The 16,327-nt window shown below is 39.0% G+C and overlaps 1 protein-coding gene across 1 annotated transcript in view; it reads left to right on the forward strand.

Moving 5' to 3' along the window:
- Positions 1–16,327, forward strand: part of WDR70 (WD repeat domain 70) — a 294,429-nt gene that overhangs the window by 258,515 nt on the left and 19,587 nt on the right. Inside the window, exons 14-17 of the mRNA XM_055325309.1 lie at positions 8,705–8,805; positions 10,431–10,510; positions 12,508–12,624; positions 14,876–15,038. Of these exons, the coding sequence (XP_055181284.1) occupies positions 8,705–8,805; positions 10,431–10,510; positions 12,508–12,624; positions 14,876–15,038 (461 nt within the window). The remainder of the gene's footprint in view (positions 1–8,704; positions 8,806–10,430; positions 10,511–12,507; positions 12,625–14,875; positions 15,039–16,327) is intronic.

Below are 16,327 nucleotides of genomic sequence, written 5' to 3' on the forward strand. Positions count from 1 at the left end.
GCATGTTTTCACTTAGCACCTCTAGATACATCTATATTGTTGCAAATGGCATGATTTTATTATTTTTTATGTCTGAGTAATATTCCTGTGTGTGTGTGTGTGTGTGTGTGTGTGTGTAATTACTGGATGATATGGCATTTCTATTTTTAATTTTTTGAGGAACCTCCATATTATTTTCCACAGTGGCTGTAACAATTTGCATTCCCACCAACAGTGTACAAGGGTGTGTTTTTCTCCACATCCTATCAACACTTTTTTCTTGTTTGATTTTAGTCATTCTGAAAGGTATGAGATGATATCTCATTGTGGTTTTAATTTTCATTTCCCTGATGATGAGTGATGTTGAACATCTTTTCATGTGTCTATTGGCCATCTCTACATCTTCTTTTGAAAAATGTCTATTCTAGACTTCTTGTCCATTCTTTAATCAGATTGGTTTTTGGGTGTTGAGTTATATAAGTACTTTATATATTTTGGATACCAACTCTTTATCCAGTACGTCATTGCCAAATATCTTCATTCATTCAGTAGGTTTTTTAGTTTTGTTGATAGTTTCCTTTGCTGTGCAGAAACTTTTTATTTTGATACAGTTCTTATAATTTATTTTTGCTTTTGTTTCCCTTGCCTCAGGACACCTATCTAGAAAAATGTTGCTTTGGCCAATGTCAGAGAAATTACTGCTTGTGTTTTCTTCTAGGATTTTTATGGTTTCAGGTCTTAAATTTAGGTCTTTAATCCATTTGGAGTTTATTTTTTTGTGTATGGTGTAAGAAATCCAGTTTTTTTTTTTTTTTTGCATGTGGCTAGTTTTCCCAACACTATTTGTTGAAGAAACTGTCTTTTTCCCATTGCATATTCTTGGCTCCTTTGTTGAAGATTATTTGACCATATAATTGTGGGTTTACTCCTCTTCTCTATATCTTGTTCTATTAATCTATGTCTACTTTTGGACCAGTACCATACTGTTTTGATTAGTGCAGGTTGGTGGTATATCTTGATATCTGGGATTATGATGCCTACATTTGTGTTCTTTTTCAGGATTGCTTTGACTATTTGGGGTCTTTTGTGGTTCCATACAAGTTTTTTTTTTCCATGCAAATTTTAAGATTACTTGTTCTAGTTCTGTGAAGAATACTGTTGGTATTTTGATAGGGATTGCATAAAATCAATAGATTGCATTGGGTAATGTGGACTTTTAACAATGTTCTTCCAATCCATGAGTATGAAATATCTTTCCATTTGTTTATGTCATCCTCAGTTTCTTTCATCAATATTTTATAGTTTTCAAAGTAAAGATCTTTCACTTTTTTGGTTAAGTTTATTTCTAGGTATCTTAATATTTTTGGTACACTTATAAATGGGGTTGTTTTCTTAATTTCTCTTTCTGCCGCTTTATTATTAGTGTATAGAAATGCAGTGGGTTTCTGTGTATTGATTTTCTTTCCTGTGACCTTACTGAATTTATTTATTAGTTCTACTAGTTTTTTGGTTGAGTCTTTAAGATTTTCTTCTATATACAGTATAATGTGATCTGCAAATAGTGAAAGCTTTACTTCTTCCTTACCAGTGTGGATGCCTTTTATTTCTTTTTCTTGTTTGATTGCTGTAGCCAGGACTTCCAGTACTATGTTGAATAAAAGTGGTGAGAGTGGACATCTTTGTCTTGTTCTTAATCTCGGGGGAAAAGCTCTTAACCTTTTCACCATTGAATATGATGTTAGCTGTGGGTTTTTTCATACATGGCCTTGGCCATCTTTAATTTGATGAATGAAGAATGGTAAAGAGGACTAGGTCTGTCTGTGTAGATTAGATTGAGAGACATGGCCTTAGGTAGTGTCTCTCAAGCTTTTTCTCAACCTGGTGCCCATAATGATAATGTGTGATATAAACAGATAAAAGTATTCTTTGCCATAACTGATTTGCCTAAGGCTCCAGTGCCCTAAACCCATTGAAAGCTTGAGGGGATCTCAGGCCTGAGGAACAACCTGTCTTGGCACATCGGCAACCTGTCCTGTGCCTACCAGTGGGAAGCTCTGCTAGAATTTTGGGAGTATGCCTGCAGTAAGTGCTGCTTCTATGTGGACCACTGTGATATGGAGCCTCTGGGATATTTGCCTTGTAGGATCCACCACCGGTGTCACTCATCCTGTGGACTCCAGCTTCCAGCCGCCTGTTTTGTTTCTTGCTCCCAGACTGTTGTTACTAAGAATAATTACCAGATTTTCTTCAGTCATTATTTGTGCTTTCTTTGCCTTTGTAAATTCTTCTCAAATAAGTGGATTGGAGTGAACTAACATTTAGTGTTTTGAATTAGATGAAGAAAATTGTATTTAATTTTCTTACCCAAGAGACCTTCCATTTTCTCTGAGAACTTTTTCTTGTGATGAAATTCTTTAGGCATTTTTATTATCAGATACAGATGTGATTCATTTAGTGCCAAGGACAACTACCAGGTTTCAGATTTTTGCAGCTTTAGCAATTACCTTAATTTTAGAGCATAGGCTGTAAATGAAAAGATTTTAATAAATGAATTTTCCATGGCTTTGATGGGAATTAATTTGATAATAAGGTGCTAGTTTTTAAAAGTCATGATCTGTACATCTATATCAAATATTTATGGCAGGGATAGAGCAGCACTATTTCCTTGTTTGGTTTTTCTGCAGCAAACCCTACATTTATAAAAATGGTATGATGTTTTTTCTTTTTACCATTGAGGTGCTATTTGGTTTATCAGAAAATTATTTGGGGCAGGAAAGGGGGAAGATTGAGAAGATTTCCAGCAAAGAGTGCTAGTTGCTACATGTCCAGCCTATGGTAGGACTTCTGTAGAGTTGGAGGAGGTGTGGAGGAGGAAGAAAAGATAGGTGTGTAATTAGAAAGAAGAGCAGAGAAAATCTCTGTCTTTAATCTTTTCCATTTGAGGGATGTCTCCATGGAGATCAGGTGGGTGTTGAGGAGTTTTATTTATTGGAGGCTGAGGCTTATTCCTCAGGTTTGCTTCTTGAACTTTAGAGGGATGAAGCCAAGCCCCATGGCCAATGCATGCTGCAGAATAACCCAAATTTGGAAAAATCAGGGCTTTGGCAGAACAGGACAAATAGTCTAGAAAGGTAAAAAGAATTCTCATCTTAGTCTTCTACCTCTCTGGTTCAGTATTTTAATGTACAAAGCAGTTTTTCTTTCTGTGAAATAAAACTTGGGCTTGTGAAACTTTGAAGAAAGTTCTTTCTCCAGTATTTTTCCATTTTCATTTGCCTTCCTTTTATTTATTTTGGACTCATATCTTGATCTATGATCTTAGCCTTGAGAATTAGCACACATACAACCATTCAGATGCATTGGATTTTACTGAGGATGTCCATGACTATGAGGCTGCTGCTCTACAGGTCTGCAAAACTGTGACAGTCTCCTTCACAGACAGGTGTAGGGCTCCTTATTTGAAAATTCCGAAAAGTACTTGTTCTCCCAAGGAACCACTAGGTAGCTTATCCATTCTGGTACTCTGTGACAAAAACCAAACATGAAAAAACCAGATGGAGTTTGGTTTATAGTGTGGGTCAGCAGCTGGGAAGGATCAGGAAATGGTGTTTCATCATAATCATGTTTAAGATATAAAATTATGAAGGATGTTAGGCTTCTTTTAGCATGTAAAGTAGAGTAAGGGTGGTGTTTGGATATATACACTACAGATGCCTAAGATATTATGCAGGCATTGATTTCTTTTATAGTAACATTTATGACCTGGGTAGTAGTGGGCCTTTTCCTTTATGATTTTAGTTATACCACCTGCCTTTTAATATAAACTTGCTAAGATTTCTACTTCTGACTTAGGTGGGTTTGGAAATGATTTCAGATCTCCCACATCCCTTCCTCCCCATCTTCTAAAATAGGACTTTGCATAATTAAGTAGTATCAGAGGATAAGATTGGAGGTGGGAAAACCTCCCCACTGATCCCAGCTCCTCTCTGTACAAATTGTGTGGCCTTGGGAAGGTTACCCACCCTCCTACAAACCCCAGTTTCTTGTTCTTGTGAAATGAGAATAACATTACTAATTTTGTAGTATTGTTGCAAGAATTCAATTACTTTAAATAATATAAAATTCCAGATATCTAGTAGTGCCCTTCCCGCCATGTCCTAGAATATAAATTCATTTCTCTCATTGGTTTCCTTCTCCTCCCTTTATTTGCTTCCATGATTTCACTTAAAGTAAACCAGAAAAACCACAGAAATAAATTATTTGGATTTTTTTGTGGCCTTTTTACTTTTGCTAAGGAGTAATTCCAAAATTCCTGTTTTAGAATATTGACACTGCTGTTTGTACACAATTCTCTCTTCTTCCCCAGCCCATACCCCTGTTTTTTCCTTTGGTCTCTGCAGAGAATAAAGATCTCTGTTTACATTAAAGTCTTGTAATTCCTTCTTGTCATCTTGCTTATGATCTATAGCCCCATTACCATCTCTATATGGTTGCTGCTAGAGCTAAGTACCTTTGGGGCAGATTGTGGTTACTCTGCACTACCAAATTATAATGCTAAAATGAAGGTAGGCTTTGGTTTACAAGGCTACACCTAATTTTACGGTAAAATGGAGTTCAGGGATGCCTGGGTGGCTCAGCGGTTGAGCATGTCTGCCTTTGGCTCAGGACATGATCCCGCGGTTCCATCCGAGGATCGAGTCCCACATCCGGCTCCCCACAGGGAGTCTGCTTCTCCCTCTGCCTATGTCTCTGCCTCTTTCTGTGTCTCTCATGAATAAATAAATAAAATCTTAAAAATAAAATAAAATAGAGTTCAGCTTAGGTAGAACTAGGGGAAGCCATTAGTGGACCCACATTGTTTTGGTAAGATGAAGTAGATGAGTGTAAGAATAAAAAGCTTTATCAATTTAATGGAACAAATCAGTATATTAAAATATGCAAACTATTTTCAGAATCTAGTCCTTCACATTGTAGTGGTCTTCTGCCATTTGAATCTCATGATACAGTGTGAAGGCTTTCTCTTAGATCTTTATAGCTCTTGTGTCATTTTCTTCTCTGGTCTTTCCATTCAGACATGCTTGGGACCCTCCATTTGCTGCATTGCTCAGGAAATCTGTAGGTCCAACTATGTCAACCCTCAGCCACAGAAGCACCTCCTCAAGAAGAGAGTATGAAGGAAGGGTTGAGTGAATGGTTGATTGAGTAAATGCACTCTTTCTAAGTAGTTATAGCTCATATGTCTTCTGATAGTTCCCTGGGTTTCTAGCAGGCACGTGTCCCATTGTTGTTAAGTAAAGCCCGGTATGTATGTTTGACAAGTTAGCAGCATGGCAGCTCTGCTTGCTCCCCAGCCCTGCCGCTGTCTCAGGGATTGTTTGGTTTGGCAGTTGGCCAGCTCTCTGCTATAAGATGCATTTCCTTGACAGGACAAAGTGTGGAGCCGCATTAGCTGCAAAGTTTACAAAGGTTAGCTAAACACACACAATAAATATTAATAAACAAAAAAGGCCCACCCACCTTTGACTTTGAATTCTGTTTCTTCATTCCGTGTCTTGGAATCCCTGTAGTATTTGATTAATAACCAGTCTTAGGGTAATTGAGCCTTAAGTATCCTTTGCCTAAGTTAGACTGCTCACAGAGCCCTCATTGACTGCTTTGGTGACTCATTGCCACAGTGGATGGAGCTCTGGGATGACTGTTTAGTTCAAGGGGTCTTATTTGCATTTTCCTTGCTTCCATGTGGAAAGGCGGGTAGATGTGCTTCTCCATGGGCATTTATGCTGACCAGCCATGTGTGTGTCTAACAGCTCTGGAGGGCAAAGGATGTGAACAGGAATAGAGAGAGGTACAGTGCCCTGAGCTTGGACTCCCTAGAAAGTAATCAGACCTTGGTCTGTTGGCCTGGGCAGTTGCCTCTAACATTTACACCCTTAGCGTAGAGGGAGAGAGTAACAGTAACCTGCTGCCCCTGGAAACTGCCTATTTGGCTGGGTGTCTTGGAATTTACCAGGCCTACATTGTGGATCCTTTCCAATTCTGCATGCTGCTTGCTTGAAAACATATTTGAGAACCAGTAATCTTAGACTGCTTAGCCAGACCTCTAGAGAACCGAGGAAGAGAAATAACTTTAATAGTATGTCCTTGAGATTGTCCTGGGGCCATTTGTGGATGGCTGGGATTTCTGAAGGCCCTTGAAAGCCCATCTTACTATTGTCTTTCGCTCTCTGGTTTATGCACATCCATCTTTCTCAGACCACGTTAGGAAGGAATGAACCCTACTTTGTTTGTAGGATACTTGAGTTTGATAATGATCTAGAGAAATAAAATTATTCCCCATAGATGTAATGATTTTAACTTGAAAATTATCTCTGACTCCACTTAGCCAAGCAATCCATTTAGGCTAGGGTGAACTCTAACTTTTAGCCCATTCCATTCACAAACATTGATTGAATACCACACACTAATCTAGGCATTTGGGATATAGTACCACCCCAAAGACACCAAGATCTCTGCCTATGTGGAAAATATGTTCATGTTGGGGAAGCAGATAATAAGCATAGTTAACAATAAATTATATATTATGTTAAAAGGTGATACATGCTTTGGAAAAATGAAAAAAGCGGAGTAAGGTAACTTGTGGGGTACAGTTTTAAATGGGGCACTCTTGGCGTGATGACGTATAACCATTGACTTGAAGGAACTGAGTATTGTCTTGGATGAACTTATTCTAGGTAGGGTTTATGAAGTTACATTTGTGACTCTTCTCATGTTTCCATATACCTGGTTGTGACCATTTGGAGATTTCCATTGGTCAAGGCATGTTCTCAAATGAATCTCAGTAACAAAGCGCCTATAAGTCAGGCTGTGCTTTGTAGATCATCAAGTGTTGATAAACTTAATTCCATCTTACCAACCAAGCACAGTTTTATAAAATAAAATGTGTCTTTTATATTCATGTATTATGAAGTAGATTTCACAAGCATATATACAAAATGGCAACCCTCCCCCAAAAGCCAAACTGTATATGATATACTATTTTCAAGGACTTTTGTTAATATTCACTCACTATTATATGTTTTATCATCTTTTAGCTAGTGGACACTAGGTAGCAGGCATCATAGATTTAGGAAAAATTGTGGAAAGAAAACCTAAAATTGTAAAAATCCTGCCCTTTTAACTTAATTTTACACCCTAACCCCAGCGACCGGGAAAACATAGCTACTCTGATTTTATTTTCTCAGTAGAACATCTCAGCTGTCTTCAGTGGTGCAGAACTTAAGAATGACTCTTGAAGAGTATTGTCAGACAAGAATTAGAAGTCCTGCAGACTCTTACATTTCCTCTTGAGCTCCTCATGAATGTCAGAGAAGAATTTGCAGCCATATAACTATATACATACTTTTTGCCAGTCAGGTGGGAGCCAGAATTTCTATCAGAGGGGATTGAGGAGATGTACAGATATTTTGTCTTAACAAAAGAATGGGCTGGTTAGGGAGAAGAAACCAGAGGAATTTAGCCTGAGATAAATTTGGGAGACAGAAGTTTCATGATTTTCATTTTACTATTAGAACTGAAAATAGTGGGACGCCTTGGTGGCTCAGTGGTTAGCGTGTCTGCCTTTGGCTTAGGGCATGATCCCGGAGTTCCGGGATTGAGTCCCGCATCAGGCTCCCTGCAAGGAGCCTGCTTCTCCCTCTGCCTATGTCTCTGCCTTCTCTCTGTGTCTCTCATGAATAAATAAATAAAATTTAAAAAAAAAAACTGAAAACAGCGGTAGTTAATTGTACCCTTTTATCCTTAGTCCCTGTATGTTGCTTGGCACATGATGGTTCTTAATAAATCTTGAATTGATGTTTCCGCTCATTACTTGTTCTATCAGAGTGAGATCTGCAGCACCTAGCACATGGTGTCTCTGTGTACCAATTTTAGCTTCCATCTTTCTCCCCCTTCATTCCATCCCTGCTGAACCTCCCACCTCAGCCCTCTTACTGCAGACAAAAATTAAAAACAGGTTGTAGTTCTCACTGAGAACTCATTCTTTTTGACCCCAGAGCACCACTTATTTTCCTTACCAGTAATGAATTCAAAGGATCATAACTTCCAGTGAACCTTCTCCTAAATAGTTTTTCATTCAGGTTAATGTCAAGTCTTTGTATGCTGTATCTCTGTTTTACTTCTGCTATTGTCCTGCTGGTTTATCTCATAGATAGGGAGATATTATTCAATGCCTGCAAATATGTGTTGTTCCTGAAAAAGCTTTATGAGATTTGGATCTTTGTGAACTAAAAACAATAACCACCTGGCTTCAATCTGCTGTCCAGAGGGACATATTGTGTGTATAAAAGCACGAAACACAGATCTAAATCTGCTTCAGTGGTAAGCAGAACTGAGTTATGCGGGTTTAGCTTTCCAAGATGCCAGCCTCACATGGCAATGGAGCTGGGGAAGCCTCACTTTGTGGTTGCTAGATTGTCAGGAAAAGGGAGGAGCAGTGTCAGGAAGGAACATCTTTTTCAATTTTAAAGAGTATCACACATATAATAAGTGATGGAATAGAACTTAACCTCAGGGACACAACCTTGTGGTTTAGAGGAAAATGTCCTACAAATTACAGGTAGCTGTCAAGATGATACTTAGTGTAGTAAATTAGCCATCAAAGTACCAGCAGGATTTTTCCAATTTTTATCTGGCTTCTTAAATTGATTACCATGCCTTTCTTTTTCAGAGTGTAGTCCGCTGCCTGTGGCATCCAAAGCTGAACCAAATCATGGTAGGAACTGGAAATGGATTGGCTAAAGTCTATTATGACCCCAACAAGAGCCAGAGGTATTTCATATAAGTATTGCCTGTTTTAGATGGATGACAACAACTGGGGGAAGGGCTTCTCTTCCCACCCTGCTTTTATTTATTTCCCCCTTTGATGGAGATCCACTCTTTTAGAAAATGCAGCTGGCACAGAGTAAAGCCTCAAACTCCTGGTATTGTACTTTTAAAAGGATTTGGATATTGCCCTTGATCCATACAGAATTCAAAGTGAAAGTTTCCTGGGGATTTGCAGTTCTTTAGCTGAGATGTTGAGTGCAAAGGGGAAAAAAGTCTTGCCCTCTTTCCATACCACCCTGGACATGGCATTAGCAGTGATACATGTAAGGGATTAACAAAGTAGAAGACTAACAACAGGAGATGGAAATAGCTGGTCTGTTTTGTTCCCTTTCTGTTTGGGCTTTTATCAGGTAGTGGCTTGGATTTTTGGGGTGCTTCTCTGTCAGCAAAAGGGGATAGCACAACTTATTTCCTCTCCTACCCCATGCCCACACCAAATGCTAGACTTTAACATACCAATTTGTTTCAAAAATCTGAAAACTTCACTGGAGGCTCAATCAGTTCCTCAATTATTTTCATTTTCTCTGGGCACAAAGGTGAACATTTGTCACCACCCCAAAAAAGGATAGTTTTGTTTCTCTTTTTAGATACAGTACTTGACTAACTCTTCCTTTAGAGTAAACCTTGGTTAGCTAATATTAAAATTCACATGCTAAATTCATTGGGACCTCCCCCCATAAACCTATTTTGAGGTCCCACATCCTTTTTGAGGAAAGGAAACTCATCCTCTCAATGAATATTCATTGCTATAATTTGGATCTGAATAGAAGCAGACAGTGCTGTTTTCCCTTGGAACTTTGTGGACTAATGTTTTAATCCTTGCCCTATAAAATAAAATTGTTGCTGTTTAAGAACAAATAGGATTTTGTTTTTTAATAAAGAAATTGAAAATGTAATTAGAATGAGAGAGTCTGTTTCATTTGAGAAAACGATGAGTCGCATTTGATAGCACCCATTTGGAAGCTACTATGTTTGGAATCTTTAAGAAATTTTTGTATTTGTATTTGCTCCTCCTGAGAGGGATAGCTAATTATTGCTAAGGAGAAGTGAAATGTTCTAATCAAACTTTTGGTTAATCCCACACATTCTTGGGCAGTTGCCCCGTGGCAGCACTGCCAAGCCGACTCAGTTCCAGACACTTGTACTCTTATATTTGAGATGTGGACAAATGCCAGTTGGGGTGTAGACCACCCAGGTTGCTTTCATCTGAGACATAAACTAAAATTTGAACCCTGTGACCTTCAGGGTAAAAAGGTTGGTTAATTTTGTTTGTATCTCTCTGAGATCTTAAATTTTAAGCTATTTCTATAAATTTCTCAAACTAATGTTCTGTTGCCCATTACCTCTCCAATCCTTTTACTCAGTAGTAACCACTGACTGACAGACTTACTTTCCCATAAATTTAATCCCTTATCACCAAGGCCCCATCTGTTGCTATCCCTTAGAAAGTCAAGGACTTGGCAAGATGGTGTGCAAAGAGTGTGTTCCTGAAAGTATCTAATGCTTTTGACATGACTTTCTGTTTATAAGACCAAGTAAAGAAAATACTGTGCTTTTATCTGCCCCAGGGGAGCAAAATTATGTGTGGTTAAAACCCAGCGGAAGGCGAAACAAGCTGAGACTCTAACCCAGGACTACATCATCACCCGTAAGTTGTTAGCGTGATCTCTCCATCATCTCTCTCCCTTCTACTATAGTGTGGTGTTGATCTCATGGCTTTAGAGACAGAAAAAGTCTTCAGAGTCCAGGCGTATATTACACAATACCATGTAGACAGGACTGTGAGTCATGTAACAGCCAATCGCTTTAGCTTCTGTAACTCATCACAGAGACAGGGTAATTTCATGTAACTTTCAACCCAAAAGGGAAAAGCCTATTTGAGCTTAATGCATTACTCCATAGCAGCCTTTTAAAGAATAACAATCTGTTCTAAGAATAAACAAGAAAGAGTGCTGGTCTTGGAATCAGGAGACCTGGATTTGTCCAGTTCTACCAATGACTTGCAGTGTGATGTTGAACAACTGAACTTTATCAAGAGAGTGAGGAGACTAGGTGAAGGGTCTCCTTCAGTTCCCTCCAAGACTCTGTGACAGTAGTTCCAAAGACATTTGGACATAAAATGAACTACCTGGGGTACCAGAAATCTTACCAGAATAAGCAGCTTCTCTCAGGTTTGTCACACAACCTTGTTTTAACCTGGCAGATTTGTGTTTCCCAGAGCCAGAGCCTCAGACCTGTCACAGGTAGAAGCTAAGAAGGACATCTTGGATGCAGTAGCAGTTGTGATGAGCAGATCCCTGTGGACTTTACCAAGGTCTCAGTCTAAAGCCCAGGGGGCGCTATACTGCTGGGATTTTGTCCCTGGTGGTGGGTCTCCTGTAAGACCTAGTCCCTTGGAGCTTATGATCAGTAAGGAGATCCCATGACACTTTTTGCAAGAGCAGAAGTGTTAAAAGTCAGTGTCACAACCAGTCTAGCTCATGTAATTACATGCGGCCTACTTAAATTCCTCCAGTCGTTTGAAGTGAAAAGCTATTTTTCCCCCTCCTAAAAATACTGTTGTGTCGTGTTGCCCAACAGAATGACGGGTTGGCTGTTTCACAGCCGCCCCGACTCAAGGCAGGCAGGTTTTACTGGTGAGTGAGATGGTCCTAGCCCAACTGGTGCTCGGGGATGGAGGATACTGGAAGAGTTTCTGAGGTATTTTAGATGTTTCTGTCATTCATATTATAAATTCCTTTTGAACCCCTATTTAATCCATTACCTTCTTTACCCCACTCCCCTGGAAAAAAAGTTTTATCTTTTAAAGGAGATTTTACTCAGCATGTAAGGATCCAAAGAAATTATTCTGATACATTTTTTTGGTAAAGAAAAAGATCATTATTTAATTTTTTTCCTCAAAAACCCTCTCGCTTTCCTGTGGAACATCACTATTTCCCTTTTACATTCATATATTCTTTTAAATTATAAAATTTATTTCTGACATTGAGTGAACAACTAATAGCAATTGGACAAGTACTACTTTGATTCTTATTCTTTTGTCCCCCGTATAGAAGTAGGGAAAAGTCTCCATCAAGTCACTGTGCCAGGAGATTCAGGCACCCCTGTGCACTCAGGGCAACCTTTATCCCAGTTTCAGTGGGATAAGTGTTTCTCCCTTCCGGTTACTCAGTGTTGTCAACTCCTCCTGAGAGGTGGTCACATTTCAGAAACGTGTGAAGTGATTCCAGTGTTTGTGAGGCGTCCGAGGAGACTTCAGGGCTGACAGGCAAGCTGTTGGCATCATTCACATTTCGGTCCTGTAAGAAAAAATAAGGAGCAGTCCCATTTAATGTTTCATTTCAAAACCACAGAAATTAAGTTTAACTGCTACCCATGGTTTGGGAGATGGGGAACCTCACCAGTGTTTCCGTGACACTATTTGACAGTATTTCCTGAGTGCCATTAGTTGCCAGGAGAGGTGAACAATGAAGTCTGGTCTCAAACAAAATTGGCTAATTGGTTACGGTAAGACTGTCTTTTATTATTAGATGAAGGCTGTCATTATGACTTCCATTTCATCTTCAAGTTAGTCATGCTTCAGCTATGTTTTTGGATGGAAGGGTTATTATTATAATAAAATTTTTCAAATGTGACTTCTCGTAGCTCATGCCTTGCCTATGTTCCGTGAGCCCCGCCAGCGGAGTACAAGGAAACAGCTGGAGAAGGACAGACTGGATCCCCTGAAGTCTCATAAACCCGAACCTCCTGTAGCAGGCCCAGGTGACTGTGATCTAGCTTGTGACCTGCAAAGGGGGTGGAGGGGCAGGGTGGGGTCACTGATAGAGAATTGGGAAGATCTTTTGCTCTTGGATGCTGCTTTGTCTTTGAGAGATTTTACCACATAGTGGTTTTCAAACATTTGCTTTTTAGCATTGGAACTTTTTGCTTAAGGATGCAGAATCCTGGTGCATAAAACTGATAAAAATGGAGCTGCTGAGCATAGAGAGGAAGCCTGGAGTCCTTTCTGCTCGGTCGCTAACTTGAGCCCTTTTAGGTGACCTTGGTGGAACTCTAGGGCTCCTGGAACTCATATTAAAACCACTGCTCTCAATATTAGCTTCATATACAACATTTGGGTACTTTGACCAGAATCCAAGCTGGATTAGGTTTCACATAGGGAAAAGTGGCCATCATTTAATTCTATGTTGATAAAATGGAGCTGCCCATTCCCCTAGAGGATGAGTAACAGTCCTTAGAGTTTTTAAGAAAGTAGGTACCACCTCCTCCCAAAAGAAGACAGGAAGGAAGGAACGAATGAAGAAATGAAGGAAGGAAGAAACGTAGGAAGGAAGGACCAGAAGAAAGCAAGGCAGCATTGGCTATTATATAACACATAGGTTTACTAGATCCCATTTTACTAGTTATTACTTGTGTGGTTTCCGTTTTCCTAGGCTCCTAAGCCTGTAGCTTTTGACTTGTTTATTCATCCTGAATCTGAGCCTACATCTATTTGGCCTGCTGCTTCAGCCTTGAAAACATTTCACATATCTATCTTAACTTTTTTTTTTCATTTTCTCTGCCATTATTCTAATCAAAGTTCCTAAATAATATTCTTACCTAGATTATTGAAAAGCCCTTCTAACTAGGCACCTTATCTCAAGTTGCTCTCTTTCCTTCCCAGCCTGCTTCCATCCATCTTCTATACAGCTTTTATCTCCAGCTCCTCTGGCTTATAAGCTCCCCACTGTCCATTTGAATTTCCAGAGAATCGTTCTCTGCAGTCTGACTCTAACCCACTTTTGAGCATTCCATCTCACTTCTCTCCTACTCTGATCTTCTGATGTGACTGTCAGTTCACTCCTGCCCATAAATGCCCATTGAATTGTCCTCTTTCTGTATTTTTGTTCTGAAACCATTCTGCTCATTCTGAAAATGACCTCTGCCTGTAAAGCTTTCCCAAATTGGATCCATCTATCCTTAAAGACCTCCCCAACCACCTCAGCCTGAAAAGCTCTCTCCTTCCTCTAAGAACTATAATAGTTAGTGGCCACACAAATTGTTTCACAATTAATTATTTCCTACCTTATTTAGTTTCCTCTTATCTTGATTTATAGAATTAATCTTACAGCACAGTTTGGCTCTTCACATGTGTGTGTTTTAAATCTTCCTAAAAAGTCATACATTTTTGAGTACTAGGCACCAGGCTAGCTGTGGGGATCCATCACGGAGCGAACCCCTGCCCTTACAGAGCTTTCTGTCTACTAGAGCGGTTCCAGTACTGTAAAATAATGTGAATCAGGGTATTCAACTCATTTGTTTTTTTCTTCTACAAGGTACTTGGAAGATGGCAATCCCTAAGATATGTTTAAAGCTAAGATAGACATTTAACAAATACAGGTTAATTTTTTTTTTTTTTTTTTAAGATTTATTTGAGAGAGAGAGAGCAAGCACTTCATCCCAGGACCCTGAGGTCATGACCTGAACCAAAATCAAGACTCAGCTGTTTAACCAACTAAGCCACCAGGTCCCCTAATATTGGTTATTTTTATTAACTGAATTTCAAATTATAATGCCTAAGGAATCTTTTCAAGGCTTATACATGGCAAAGTATTTGTAATTCCTCCTTGCATTGGTACCACTATCTAGATTAAACAGCTAAGACATAAAAAACCCATCTCTTTCTATTTAAAAATGTTATAGGGAAGTTAAGGTTTGATGATTTCCTACTTCAGTTGTGATGATTGTAAAGGAAAGCTGAAGAGATGATACTGAAGTTACTCCTGAGATTTGTGTGCTTCAAGCCAAGGTCTGAATAAGCTCCAGAGTGCTCAAACCCTTGATTCCATAGGGAATGATAAAAATCCAGTAAACTTGAAGCTCTGGCCTCACTCTGTTACTCATTTAACCTGCCACCTTGGAAGCCAGCACTGAGGGATTCTCAACCTTTTCATATAAGTATAGTACATACAAGGAATACTTATATATTATTGTGCTCATTCTAGTTCTGATTTTTTTTCCCCCTTTGAAACAGGTCGTGGGGGCCGGGTTGGAACCCATGGAGGCACTCTGTCATCATACATTGTGAAGAACATTGCTTTGGACAAAACTGATGACAGTAATCCCCGGGAAGCCATTCTGCGGCATGCTAAAGCAGCTGAAGACAACCCATATTGGGTTTCTCCAGCATATTCTAAGTAAGAAAACAGCCTTTTAAAAATAGAAAAAAATTATTATGTTTAGTGAATTAGAAATAATGTAACTGGCTGCCTTGGGATTCTAACTCCCCATTTCTTGTTTTATTCTTGAGCCAAGTACTCACAGTCATAGGACTCTACAATGGTAAATTTTTAAAGTAGGTCAATTCCATCAGTTATGGCCTATTGTAAGCCCATTATGTGAAGCCCATTCTTCTCTGATTAAAAAAGGAAAAACACAACCCTATGTGTTATCTTAGTTGAGGAGGGTTAAAAGCAGATAAAAGGGAGCAGTTTGTAGGTCTGTCATTAAGGCATGCTTTTTATTTGCAGAGCTGTGTTTGGAAGTAACATGTACATAGGCAAAGTAGAGCCTGCCTGCTCAGATTCCCTCAAATAGCTCAGTGTGGATGAACATATAGTGGTTCCTAAAGCCTCTAAACCAAGAACATTTACATTAGAGAAAGGTAGTGAAAATTGTTGGATTCTTAAGTTTTCATTTTAAACCAATTTTAGACTTACAGAAAAATTGCAAAACAGTACAGAGTTCATGTACACTCTTCATCTAACTTCCGCTAAGGTTAACGCAATACATAACCACAGTACAATTATTTAGCAAGCCCAGGAATTTGACACTGCTACAATATTGTTGATGAAGCTACAGACCTTACTTGAATTTCCCCAGTTTATCCTTTCTCTGTTCCAGGTTCCTGTCCAGGATCACACTTTACATTTAGTTGTTGCTTCTCCTTAGTCTCATCCAGTCCTAACAGTTTCTCATACTTTCTTGTCTTTCATGACCTTGACACTGTTCACTAAAGAACACTTTTCTGTTATTTTGTACGCTTCTCTCAGTTTGGGCTTGTTTGATATTTCTCATGACTGGAACAAAACTATGCATTTTTGACAAGAAATACACAGAACTAATACTGTCTCCTTTCTGGTGCATCACATCAAGGATGTCATGTCAATATGTCTTACTACTGGTGATGCTGACCTTGATCCTTGGTTAAGGTCATGTCTGCCAAGTTTCTCCACTGTAAAGTCACTGTCATTCCTTTTGAGTTAATAAATTATTTTGGGGTGGTATCTTTTATGACTATAAATTCTGTCCCTCCTCAAACTTCTAATCTTATTATCCATGGGTAGTTTGCCTGCTGCAGTTATTACTGTGATGTTTGCCTAATGGTGATTTTCTGTTTCCTTCTTCCACATTTATTAATTGGAATTCTACTAAGAAAGAATCGTTCCTTCTCCTAACTTACCTTTTTTTTAAGTATTTTTATATC

Source organism: Nyctereutes procyonoides, unplaced genomic scaffold (assembly GCF_905146905.1).
Source record: "Nyctereutes procyonoides isolate TBG_1078 unplaced genomic scaffold, NYPRO_anot_genome, whole genome shotgun sequence".
NCBI lineage: Eukaryota > Metazoa > Chordata > Mammalia > Carnivora > Canidae > Nyctereutes > Nyctereutes procyonoides.